Below are 13723 nucleotides of genomic sequence, written 5' to 3'. Positions count from 1 at the left end.
TTAACAGCATTTTACTGTAAAATTACATGAAATGTCTGGTTAGATATTTTACAGTTTTTCGCTGTATATAGTACGGGAACTTACTGTTAACCTATTAACATTTTTTTTCCGTAGCGTTTTTACAAACTTTTTACAGCTAAAATTACACTTATTTTTTACAGTGTGCATGACAATTCAAACCCTTTCAAATGTTTCCAACCAGTTTTATATTATTGCAGAATCTCCATTACTGATGGCATTTTTAATCAGAAGTAACACGTACCAGATATACCTTACAAACCTTTCCAAAAAAGTATTGCGCTTTTCTATTTTTTTTTTACTGACTCATAGAACCAAACCGCACCTAAGTCTATGCAGTGTGCACGACAACATGTTTACACTGAAAGCGGGTGATGTGACATGACAAAAATATACTGTTCTCATTATAAATCTACAAAGCTGTCTATACTATAAGCAGCCTTGTGTATATACAGAGGTGTTAAAGTCGTTGCATGCAAACTATGTCTACAGCAAAAAAATTCCCACTTTACCACAAATAAAAAACAACTGTGAGAGTGTTTGAGAGAGGCTCAGCCAACTGAAATAATGCAAGTAACTCGAGCAATGGTTCTGCTTCAGGAACCAAATTTTACATGGGATATTGCAGAAATATATCAAGTAGAATTATATATTTAATATTAATTCAATACAAGACCATGCAGTGTTTGGTTGAAAAAAACACTTTGGCTGTTTATGCATTTACAAAATGTTCAGTTTTCCTATTCTGACAATGTCATATGAATCATTTTCATATCGTTGGCCTGTGCAGTGCATTCTATATCAATATTAATTTTAATGTTAATATGTTATTGTATTTACATACCATTATACTAAATGGCAAAATGTCTGCCAAAACAGAGTCTGATTAATTATTAATTGCATAGAAAAGTATTGTTTTTCCTCACTTTTCATGACCATTCATTTGAGAAGGGTTTTACTAATGCATGACTGCAAAAACTAACAATGTAACATTTATTTATTTTTTACATAAACATAAAATTATTATTTATAAGTAAAATAAAATGTCTGTATTTTTATATTAAAATATTTCTGACTATTTGCGAATATAATATATAAATTTGTATATAATATAAAAAAATGTTTTTTATATAATATCAAATTCTGAATACTTTTTTCAAAGTAATGTTTTAGAATTTTGTAGTAAATCATTTTTTTTAGAACTTTAGAACAAAATTATAACTGTTTCTTTTAAAAAGTAATGTTAACTGTGTGTTTGAATAAGCTCAACATTTGCACTTCCTGTGCGAGGGGCCACACCGCTACAAAATCTGACAAGTTTTGACATGAAAGACCTGCTCACACAGCAACTTTGTGACATAGGCTACATTATTTTTCATATAACATGCACTTGCATCATTCACTGTGCTGTTAGTCAGTGTAAGTTTTTTGGTGTGTCTGGATGTTTGTATGACAGCGTACCGTTGTTTAGTCAGCTGCAGAAAATGTACAATTCGTCCGATCCATGAATGAATAATAAATGTCAGTCTGTGATTACAGTATTGAACTGGGTATAAGTGGTGTAAAACGCCTCATAATTCTTAATTAACTTTGAATGAGTCTCAGCTTTGCAGGAAAAACATAAGTACTGTACAACACTGAGGATGATAAAGCAATGCGGTACACATGCATTCAGCACAAACACACCAGTAATGAGTCTCAGTATTGAAGTGTACCTGATTTTTTGCAGGAGTTTCTCATCTTGCACACGCTGAAGGCCAAGCAGAGGGTCAGCAGGCCAATGGCAGCAGCCAGAGATAGAGGTAGGATGGGAGGTGAAGGGGGGCCGGTAGTCCCATTGATTTGAGTTTTTTGGGTAGATGTACTAGCACTGCCTGTAATGATGTCAGCAGAAAAAATTAGACAACTAATCATTTAGAGATAATTTGTATTACTATATTATTATATGAAGTCATAAAAGTCCACAACATGACCTGAATTATGTGGACACCTGCTTCTAATGAATAGGGTTGGCTAGATCCCTTAAATCCAATGACATGAATCTTAATGCTATGTGAAATGACAAAGAATGCCATATATGAATGAGAGGAATGAGTGTGGAAGAAGAATCTTACTTTGAGTTGTTGCCTCAGTGCTGTGTTCACCTTTACAGACATTCAGGTAAGTTTTTTGTCCTTCATATTCTAGCAGAACTGGTATGTCCTGAATCACTTTACAAACATAATCTCCAGTGTCATTTTTAACTATATTTGTGATTTTCAGAAAGGAGCAGTTTTTCATTGGGGACGTTTGATATAGCCGCTTTTCTACTGGTATTCTTTTCTTATCCTTATACCAAGCTACTTTAAAATCACTGTTTTCTTCTTTTGTTTTACTCCAGCAGCAGCTGATTTGATCAGATTCTCCTTCATTCACAGTGATGCTCGATGGGCTCTGAATCACAGACAGCTCCTCATATGAACCTGTGAGAAAAACACAAATGACAGCTTGCCACTGTTGAGTTCTGTATTATAATTTTTTTTTTTTTGGCAAAAATCTGTGGCATGTTGCCTCAGAGACATCTCCATAATCAAATCAAATTAAAATTATCACAGATTAAATGCAAAATGCATTGAATGTCCTAACCTACACTAAACCTACCTCTTACAGAAAACATTCTTTGTTTTAAGGTGTGTTTTTAATTAGATGTAATAATAATTATATTGCATTTTACTTTTTGCAGAGGTTTCAAACGTTAGTAGATGGTCAAAGTAACCTTACTAAAACTAGATTATTTCTCTTTTAAATACCCTAAATACTAATCATTAAATGTCTCCTGCATGGATTCAGGTACTTTAAATACTTTAAATGTATACATTGTCATACACACAATGCATACTTTTTTAACCAAAAAATAAATTAAAAATGCAACCAAAAAATTATGCAAATGCTATATATAGCCTATATATGTGTGTGTGTATATAAATGTACACACACACACACACACACATATATATATATATATATATATATATATATATATTCAAATTCAATTCAACTTCATTTGTATAGCGCTTTTCAAGATACAAATAGTTGCAAAGCAGCTTTACAGAAAATTAAGTTTCTACAATATATTTAGTAGTAGCTTATCAGTGGTGACTATGTCAAAATGAATGTAGATATGGCAAAAATGTATGGTAAAATTCAGTTAATGACGTAATCAAACATATATATACATATATATATATATATAATGATAAACATTAAAATAAGTTTTTTAGCATTGTGTATTGCTAATGTGATGTTACACATTAGTAAGTTGCTTTGGATAAAAGTAACTGCTAAATAAATTTATGTAAATGCAATATGGTACAAAAATGTCTCCAAATGAACATAGGAAGGCAGCCATTATCTTACAGTTCTACAATCATTTGATTTGTTTTATTTTGTACTAATACTAAACAGTATCCAGGAGCATCTGTGCTGGTTTTCCATTCAGGAATGAGTTTCTTGTGGCACTTACCTGTGAAACAAAGGCATGACATGAGAAGTCCACACAGGAGTCTGGAGGAACACTTCATTTCTGAGCGTCTGCAGAGAATCTGAACTCTGCTTTACTCCCACATCACAAACGTTCACACGCATGAGACACTCGTACGCTCAGATTTTCACCCCCTTCTCACGCCACTAATTTTATCACAGCGAAGCCCAGAGTAAACCACAACACTGCTCTCACACTCGATTCACCTCGGACACACTGAACACAACCATATACACAATCACACACAACGGTTCATGCATGAACATATTTTATTTCATTTACTTTCAGAATTCAGTAAAAGTCATTGCAAACCATTACGAGTCTGCAAACAAGCTATCATTCAGGAAGTGACATCATCGACCTGAACAGCACACCCATAACTCCATTTCCTGCATCTCACAGAGCTGAAACTAAGTCGCCCAGCACAGAAACAGTCCCTTCTTCAACACTTTGAAGTGTCTTTTCATCAGTGTTCAGAACAGAAATGGTCTTGTTTTCGTTGTCATGCACTGGAGATGCACCTTGTTCAATGCTCACAACTACAGCAGTCGGTTTTTCTTCATCTGTTTCTTCTTCTGTTGCAACAGTAACTTCAGGTTTCTCATTGTTGACCCTCCCTTTCTCCTGTTCTGAAATATTCTCACCCTGTTTCACCTCTTCAGTTTCATTCCTCTGTGTCTCTCCAACCTCCAGGTCTTCATCTGGTCCTTCTCCCAACTTTACAGCATGCTCAACTGCTTTAGATGGAAAATAAATAAATATAAAAATCTCACTTACAGAACTCACTTACATCTAAGGCTATAAATGTTTACTTTAAAGGAACAGTTCACCCAAAATTTACTCACCCCCAGGCCATTCTAGATATAAGGCCCGTTCACACCAAGCACGATAACTATAAAGATAATGATAAAGATATAGTTCTAAAAATCGTTCTCAATATTAAAGAATAGCGTAGTTCACACCACAACTATAACGATAACGATACAGAGGAACAATATCGTTGGAATCACTTTCAAAATGATTTTTTTCCAGCTGATGAACGATAAAACACTGAAAGCCAATCAGAATCCATCCTGCTGTAACGAGCTCTTGAATTAAAGCGGCAGACGAGCGTGCGCTTAGAATAAACAGAAGATATCGTTCGCTGGTGTGGACGCTAATATCGTTATCTTTATAGTTATCGTTCTTGGTGTGAACGGGGGAAAGCGTGCGCATGCTGAACGTAAATAACGCTGATTACGTTGATTACGTTCTGGGGAAAGCACACGCATGCGTCGTGGTACTCTCCAAAATGGCAGAAGACGTTAACTCGGGGAGAAGAACTGTTGAATAAATTATGTTATTTTTGTTTTCTTTGCACACAAAAAGTATTCTCGTAGCTTCCTAAAATTACGGTTGAACCACTGAGGTCACGTGGTTTTATCAATGTCCTTACTACGTTTCTGGGTCTGGGAGCATTTCAGTTGTGTTGCTGGAACGACATGTAGCATTTGGACCAATCAGACACACAACTTTTTGTTATATTTAACAAATAATATCGAACTCCCCATCACCTAACCAAATGGCCAATTACGAGGGTCTATGGACCCTTCCCCCGAAATGCACCTAACACCTCAGAAAAGCAGAACAGGCCTCTGGTTCCATGGTAACCAATGCTGATATCACTGGTTTTATGGCCTAAAAGGAATGCAACATAGGAAGGCAGCCATTATCTTACAGTTCTACAATCATTTGATTTGTTTTATTTTGTACTAATACTAAACAGTATCCAGGAGCATCTGTGCTGGTTTTCCATTCAGGAATGAGTTTCTTGTGGCACTTACCTGTGAAACAAAGGCATGACATGAGAAGTCCACACAGGAGTCTGGAGGAACACTTCATTTCTGAGCGTCTGCAGAGAATCTGAACTCTGCTTTACTCCCACATCACAAACGTTCACACGCATGAGACACTCGTACGCTCAGATTTTCACCCCCTTCTCACGCCACTAATTTTATCACAGCGAAGCCCAGAGTAAACCACAACACTGCTCTCACACTCGATTCACCTCGGACACACTGAACACAACCATATACACAATCACACACAACGGTTCATGCATGAACATATTTTATTTCATTTACTTTCAGAATTCAGTAAAAGTCATTGCAAACCATTACGAGTCTGCAAACAAGCTATCATTCAGGAAGTGACATCATCGACCTGAACAGCACACCCATAACTCCATTTCCTGCATCTCACAGAGCTGAAACTAAGTCGCCCAGCACAGAAACAGTCCCTTCTTCAACACTTTGAAGTGTCTTTTCATCAGTGTTCAGAACAGAAATGGTCTTGTTTTCGTTGTCATGCACTGGAGATGCACCTTGTTCAATGCTCACAACTACAGCAGTCGGTTTTTCTTCATCTGTTTCTTCTTCTGTTGCAACAGTAACTTCAGGTTTCTCATTGTTGACCCTCCCTTTCTCCTGTTCTGAAATATTCTCACCCTGTTTCACCTCTTCAGTTTCATTCCTCTGTGTCTCTCCAACCTCCAGGTCTTCATCTGGTCCTTCTCCCAACTTTACAGCATGCTCAACTGCTTTAGATGGAAAATAAATAAATATAAAAATCTCACTTACAGAACTCACTTACATCTAAGGCTATAAATGTTTACTTTAAAGGAACAGTTCACCCAAAATTTACTCACCCCCAGGCCATTCTAGATATAAGGCCCGTTCACACCAAGCACGATAACTATAAAGATAATGATAAAGATATAGTTCTAAAAATCGTTCTCAATATTAAAGAATAGCGTAGTTCACACCACAACTATAACGATAACGATACAGAGGAACAATATCGTTGGAATCACTTTCAAAATGATTTTTTTCCAGCTGATGAACGATAAAACACTGAAAGCCAATCAGAATCCATCCTGCTGTAACGAGCTCTTGAATTAAAGCGGCAGACGAGCGTGCGCTTAGAATAAACAGAAGATATCGTTCGCTGGTGTGGACGCTAATATCGTTATCTTTATAGTTATCGTTCTTGGTGTGAACGGGGGAAAGCGTGCGCATGCTGAACGTAAATAACGCTGATTACGTTGATTACGGTCTGGGGAAAGCACACGCATGCGTCGTGGTACTCTCCAAAATGGCAGAAGACGTTAACTCGGGGAGAAGAACTGTTGAATAAATTATGTTATTTTTGTTTTCTTTGCACACAAAAAGTATTCTCGTAGCTTCCTAAAATTACGGTTGAACCACTGAGGTCACGTGGTTTTATCAATGTCCTTACTACGTTTCTGGGTCTGGGAGCATTTCAGTTGTGTTGCTGGAACGACATGAGGGTGAGTAACCAATGACAGAATTTACTTTTTGTGAACTAACCCAAACAAACTTATAGAATTGTACAGTAAGAAAGTTATTTCCTTTAACCAGGAAATTAACGTTCTTAGAATTGACAAGACGGTTGACCCTGAGTGGTCAGCTATTACGGTTGAATGGATCTAAAATATGAATAGTTAATTATAACTAGTTATGGTTAATTATTCATATTTCCCCATGAGCTGATTCGCTACAGACATGAGGGTGAGTAATTAATGACAGAATTTTTATTTGGTGAACTAACCCTTTAATGATGGATTCATTTCTTACAAAAATGCAGCTTTTCTCTTCACAACTTGTTAACTGATGGACTGGAGTGGTGTGGATTATTGTGATGTTTTTATCAGCTGTTTGGACTCTCATTCTGACGGCACCCATTCACTGCAGAGGATCCAATGCTGAGCAAGTGATGTTCTAACCCGGACGACATCCAAGATGTAGATGAGTTTGTTTAGATTACATTTTCAGCAAATTATCATTTTTTGAGTAAACTATTCCTTTAACTATACTTCTACTGTGGTACAAATCTATTATTTAACTTTGCTTACCACACTTTGTCATAATAAAGAGACAAAAATAGTCTATTGTTGCTCATGCATGAAAACAAACGGTCTGAGATGTTGTTAGACACTGACTGTATTCAAATGAACCTCTGACCACAAGTTCATACACCACTGCTGTGGTTTTAAAATCTGAATATTCTGTCAAGTATTTAGAAGAAAAAATCCTATTAAGGATCTCCATAACGAAATGTATTTGTAATTGTTCTGTGTAAGTCTAAATTTTCGAGACAGACCCACAATGGGCTCTGAGGTTGTTAAATAGTGACTTATTTTATTTCATTTTAAATTATTTTTATTGATGGTTTTGATTTAATTATATTTCCAATCATCATCATCTTGTCTTATTCTTGCATAATTTTGGATTTTGGATTTTTTTTTTTAAATCATTGTAGCAATTCTCGTATTATATCCCTTACCAAAAAGTAGTATACTTCAAGTTTATTTTAGTAAGTATACTTAAGTAACGTTCATGTATATTTTTAAGTATACTTTATGTAGTATGTATACAAATATCAGTGTACTAGTAGTATACTTGTAAGTGTACTATTTCAATACTCCTTGGGACTAAATTGGCCCACTTTCTAGTATATAAAAGTATACTTTAAGTATAACAGTAGTAAACTTTGAGTACACAACTAGTTTACATCAAAATGTTTAGCTTGTACTGCAACTATACTAAAAGTGAACTTATAGGTATACTGATAGTTTACTAATTAAATACTTGTAGTAGCATTTTTAGTACACTTTGACGTATAGTCTCAGTAAAATACTAGTTTAGTAGTTTTATACTACAAGTATACTCGTAAGTTTTCTTTAAGTGAACTTTACATCATACTTTAAGTTTAATACTATGTCCCTATTTAGGTATTAATTTGTATATATTTTGTTACATGAATATCTGAACATACAAAACATCAAAAGAACAGGGTATCTGCTTGTAAACAAAAACATTTTATTCTAGCTTCATGCATTCTTTTTTTAAACATTTGAATGTGGATAAGTTTCATAAATAAAAATAAAGAAATAAACAACATTTTGAACAAAAAGCTGAGAAATGACTATGATTTGGATTCAGAATGATCTGAAATCAAAATGTAGATAGAGTCGATCAACACCCCAAAGCTTGACAGTCATTATTACCTCTTCATTGGACAACATTTTATTCCATAATGTTACACAGTTTTGATGCTGTTTTATGTCTGATGATCGTGTTAGAATACATGTGGAAGCATCTCTTGTTTCGGTTTCTTCTTCACTTGTGTTTTTTGGAAATTCTCTACAGAAGATGTGTACTAGCACCCCCTACAGTATAACAATGAAAACACGGATTCTAGGAGCACAATTATAGCTAAAATACATTTAGACTTTTTCTAAGTATAAGTCAAGTATACTTAAATGCCATTTTAAGTATATTTCTGAGAAGTACATAAAGCCAATTTCTGAGAGGTACATAAGTAGACTAAAAGTATACTTTCCTATTTTTTGGTTTAAAAGAAGTATACTAATAACACACTTGAATAAACTTCTTTTTCGTAAAGGATCTTTTTGGATAACTGTGATACAGCCCTTACAAAAGATGTTAAGCATACAGTCTTGTTCCTTTTTCCAATTTTCAAATGTATCTTTGCTTCAAATCAAATGTTGTAAACAAATTTGAATCAAAATCTTTGTCTGGTTGGTTGGTTGGTTGGTTTGTTAGGCTAAACAAACAACTAAACTATTTTGTGAAGTTTGTGTTGGATGTTTTATGTTGAACCATTACCTGGTCTTGATGATGAGACTAGTTTGTTGTTCCTGTTTAGGTAAAAGAACGCCGCCAACAGACAGATGAAGGGCAGACTTCTGAAAATATAAATGATCACAACCTCCCGCGAACTACCTGTGAAAAACAATTTATTTTTTAAGCTTACAAACATAAATCTTACCCAAGTGTCTTATGGGATTTGTAGTTTGTTTGTGGCGCATCGTACTTTATAGAGGGAATTTGAGGTGATTCTAAAGGGGAAAACCTGAGTCACTAAAGCCAAAAACACTTCAGTACTTTACGGTCTTGTTTTTTTTTTAAATCCATTCAAAGATGTTTCTAATGAAAACCAGCTCATTTTAGTAAACATTTACAGAATCAAATTACTATACGTTGAATTTTTACATCTAAGATAAAAAAAAAAAAAAAGATCAATATTCATATAACATCTTACCCTTAGGATCCAAATAATTATAGTTTTTATCTTCTGGATTTCTCTTCGGATGATCAACTACACCTGGCTTTTCTTCAATGAGAAATATTAATGACAATGACACATGACATATAGCCTGCTAATTTAAGAAACTAATTTAAGATTATATATTTAACAAATATTATTAATGTATTATTTATTCACTTTTATTAGACAGAGGCAACAGAGAGTGGCAGGAAACCTTTGGGGAGACAGTCACACCCTGGACTTGAACCCAAATCACCCACATGAACCTCATGATTCATGACACAACACATTGAGAAAACATACACTAATTGGTACACAGAAAAACAGAATATTAGTAATGTAAGTACTCACTGGTTGTGGGGCTGGAAACCATATGAACAATATCTGTAAAATAGGATAATCTCAGTATGTAACAGTTCTTAAAGGAATAGTTCACACAAAAAATTAAAATGTGCTGAAAATGTACTCACCATCAGGCAATCCAAGTTGTAGATGAGATTTTTATTTATTTATTTTTTGTCCATCGGAATAGATTTGGAGAAATTCTGCATTACATCACTTGCTCACCAATGGATCCTCTGCAGTGAATGGGTGCCGTCAGAATAAGAGTCCAAAAAGCTGATAAAAACACCACAATATTCCACAAAGTAATCCACACCACACTCCAGTCCATCAGTTAATGTCTTGAGAAGTGAAAAGCTGCATGCTTGTAAGAAACAAATCCATCAAGATATTTTAACTTAAAATGAGTCCTCTATCCATAACATTGTTTTCTCCAGTTAAAAAGTAATCTCATCTGAATCAGGAGAGAAATATGCACAGAGCCAAGCACCATTTACAAGCCAAAACAATTCATATCAGATATGTTGGATGATTTGATGTGAGAGGACAACAGGGGATGGATTTTCTTCACTGGAGGAAGTGTTATTATGGATTATGGATTTATGGACTATTTTGGCCAGAAGCAACGATTACATCTTAATGATGGATTTGTTTCTTACAAACATGCAGCTTTTCGCTTCACAAGACATTAATTGATGGACTGGAGTGGTGTGGATTACTTGTGGATTATTGTGACGTTTTTATCAGCTGTTTGGACTCTCATTCTGACGGCACCCATTCACTGCAGAGGATCCATTGGTGAGCAAGAGCAGTATTGCAAAATTTCTCCAAATCTGTTCCAGTAAAGAAACAAACTCATTTACATATTGGATGGCCTGAGGGTGAGTATATTTTCAGCAAATTTTCTTTTTTTGAAAGGGACAATACACTGTCTTTGAAAATTGTGAACTTTTAATTGAATTATCTGAATTAGTATTAAAACAGTCTCACCTTCAGTTGTTGTCTGAATCTGAATGATATACAGGTAAGTTTTTTGTCCCTCATATTCTAGCAGAACTGGTATGTCCTGAATCACTTTACAAACATAATCTCCAGTGTCATTTTTAACTATATTTGTGATTTTCAGAAAGGAGCAGTTTTTCATTGGGGACGTTTGATATAGCCGCTTTTCTACTGGTATTCTTTTCTTATCCTTATACCAAGCTACTTTAAAATCACTGTTTTCTTCTTTTGTTTTACTCCAGCAGCAGCTGATTTGATCAGATTCTCCTTCATTCACAGTGATGCTCGATGGGCTCTGAATCACAGACAGCTCCTCATATGAACCTGTGAGTAAGAAACAATAAGCAAGTCATCAATATTTGATATTTAACAACACTGTGGGCTGTACGTGTCACGGTACTACTGTGAGGGAGCACGGAGCGAGGAACGAGGAGACCAGGAGTACATCAACACATGAGATTTTAATTGAATCAAGGGAACCAGGAAGACACACATAGCAGAAGACATCAACAAGTAGAACCGACAAACACTAACTGAAAGGACTTTAAACACAGGATAACGAGGGACTAAGGAGACACACCTGGAATCAAATTAACAATTAATGAAACAAAGCTGGACACAAATGATAACCAATGAGGACAGGACACAGGAAGAACCAAATAAGGGCAAACCGGAACATACACGTGACAGATCGCCCCCCTCCCGGACATCAGGGAGGGGGGGTGGGCGTCCTGGAGGCTGGTGCAGGACTGGAACAGGGCGGAGACAAGGGAAGCCTCCAGGGTGGGTCAGGAGACCATGGCGGATCAGGGGACTCAGGAAGCCATGGCACCTATTGAAATTCTTAACGTTGACCTCCAGAATGGCTCTTAAACCTCTAAATGCATGCTGGGCACTTCATTAAAGACATTATGCTCTCCTGCCTGCAGTCTTTGCGTGTTAATGAAGTCAGCTGCAGCGGTCGCTTTGCTTTGGGCCCTTCAGCACTGCTGTCTGCTCTGATGCACCTGTGATGCACAATGATTGTTTTCCGCTGCTGGTTTGACCACTGCTGTATTGCTTAAATAGAACAGCAGATGCAGTGATAACCTGAACGATACAAGCTAGTCATTAGCCACTGAGATCGAGATACTGTGAACAATTATAGCTGCAGACAGCATTTAAACAACAAATTCAGCATATTGTATTACAGCTTTACACATTCGTGAATGTTTTGAAATTCATTCCAATACTTTTTCCTCAAACTGACACTTATTCCACAAGACCTTCTAGATCTGAGCTCATTATGAGCTCTAAATTATTTTAAAGATTATACCTCAGCTTCATCCATTTCATACCACAGGGCATCTTCTCACAAGGCACTTTGCCAGGAAGTGGTCAAGACAACATCTTGATAAACAGGAAGTCCATCAATGACTGGGTGGGCTTGTGGTTATCTACCATCTGTCACAGTAGGCCTATATGTCTTTTAAAACCTCCCAAACTAGTCTATTAAAGAAAGCTGTAGGGAGTTTCAATTAGATTTCCTGATCAAGAGGCTGAATTTATTTGATCAAAATACAGTAAAAACAGTAATATTGTGAAATATTATTATAATTTAAAGTAACTTGTTTTCTATTGTAATATATCCTAAAATGTAATTTAATCCTGTGATGCAAAGCTGAATTTTCAGCATCATTACTCCAGTCTTCAGTGTCACATGATCCTTCAGAAATCATTCTGATATGCTGATTTGATGCTCAAGAAACATTATTATTATCAATACTGAAAATAACAATAATACTTTTTTAACAATTTGAAAAAAAGTTCACCATTTAAAAAGTATCAAGGTATTTTTACGTACCTTGAAGAACAATATAAACCATATAAATATGATAACCTTTCAGTACCATGGTATGTATATCTCATGTACCGTGGTTCTAACATCTGATAGCATGACTGTGGTATGGTATGGTACGGTATGGTATGGTATGGTATGACTTTAAACGGCCTTGTATTCTCAGGTGGTGAGACAGTAGAGGAAATACCCCTTCAGATAAAGCTCAAACAGATCTGAGGCCCACTAAATTCTCCCAAAACAACAACAAAAACCTCAAAAACAACTGGAAGAGATTCCCCCACCTGCTTTAACTTTTTATCCAAGCAGATCAAATAAGACTCACAATTTTCTCAGAAATCACACTCACGCTGGAACACATTTCCACACATCAAACACTCTCCAGCAAACGATTATTCTTTCTTCTCCACTCAACTGAGAGTTTTTAATAGACCTCTCAGTAATAACCTGCAGCACATTCCTCCATTATCTGGCTCCTCCCACATTAATTATCATTGTGGTACTCCCCTGAATGCATGGCAAAGACTGACACGGAAGAGAAGAAATCGTTGAACAAAGTCGTTATTTTAGTTTCGTATTCTCATAGCTTCATAACATTTCATTTGAACCACTGATGTCACATGGACTATTTAAACGATGTTCTTACTACTTTTCTGGGCCTTGAACGTGTCAGTTCCTTTGCTGTCTATGGAGGGTCAGAAAGCTCTCGGATTTCATCAAAAATATCTTAATTTGTGTTCCGAAGATGAATGAAGTTCTTGCACATTTGGAACGACATGAGGGTGAGAATTAATGACTGAATTTTCATTTTTGGGTGAACTCTCCAGTTAATGTTACTGCATTTGACTTACAAATTTGCTTACACAAGGTAT

General features: G+C 35.8%; 1 protein-coding gene across 1 annotated transcript in view; it reads right to left on the bottom strand.

The window, feature by feature from the left end:
• Positions 1-12906, bottom strand: part of LOC107585429 (uncharacterized) — a 46199-nt gene extending 33293 nt beyond the window's left edge. Inside the window, exons 1-11 of the mRNA XM_016272447.1 lie at positions 12858-12906; positions 11003-11338; positions 10022-10054; positions 9665-9736; positions 9229-9345; positions 5780-6116; positions 5362-5429; positions 3939-4275; positions 3521-3588; positions 2133-2480; positions 1734-1892 (exon numbers count right to left, since the gene is read on the bottom strand). Of these exons, the coding sequence (XP_016127933.1) occupies positions 1734-1892; positions 2133-2480; positions 3521-3588; positions 3939-4275; positions 5362-5429; positions 5780-6116; positions 9229-9345; positions 9665-9736; positions 10022-10054; positions 11003-11338; positions 12858-12906 (1924 nt within the window). The remainder of the gene's footprint in view (positions 1-1733; positions 1893-2132; positions 2481-3520; positions 3589-3938; positions 4276-5361; positions 5430-5779; positions 6117-9228; positions 9346-9664; positions 9737-10021; positions 10055-11002; positions 11339-12857) is intronic.
• Between the last annotated feature and the right edge of the window lie 817 nt (positions 12907-13723).

The sequence above is a fragment of the Sinocyclocheilus grahami genome, unplaced genomic scaffold (assembly GCF_001515645.1).
Source record: "Sinocyclocheilus grahami isolate Dianchi unplaced genomic scaffold, SAMN03320097.WGS_v1.1 scaffold70.1, whole genome shotgun sequence".
Classification (NCBI taxonomy): Eukaryota; Metazoa; Chordata; class Actinopteri; order Cypriniformes; family Cyprinidae; genus Sinocyclocheilus; species Sinocyclocheilus grahami.
Note: the sequence above shows the minus strand (reverse complement) of the source record. Positions and strands in the feature narration are given on the sequence as shown.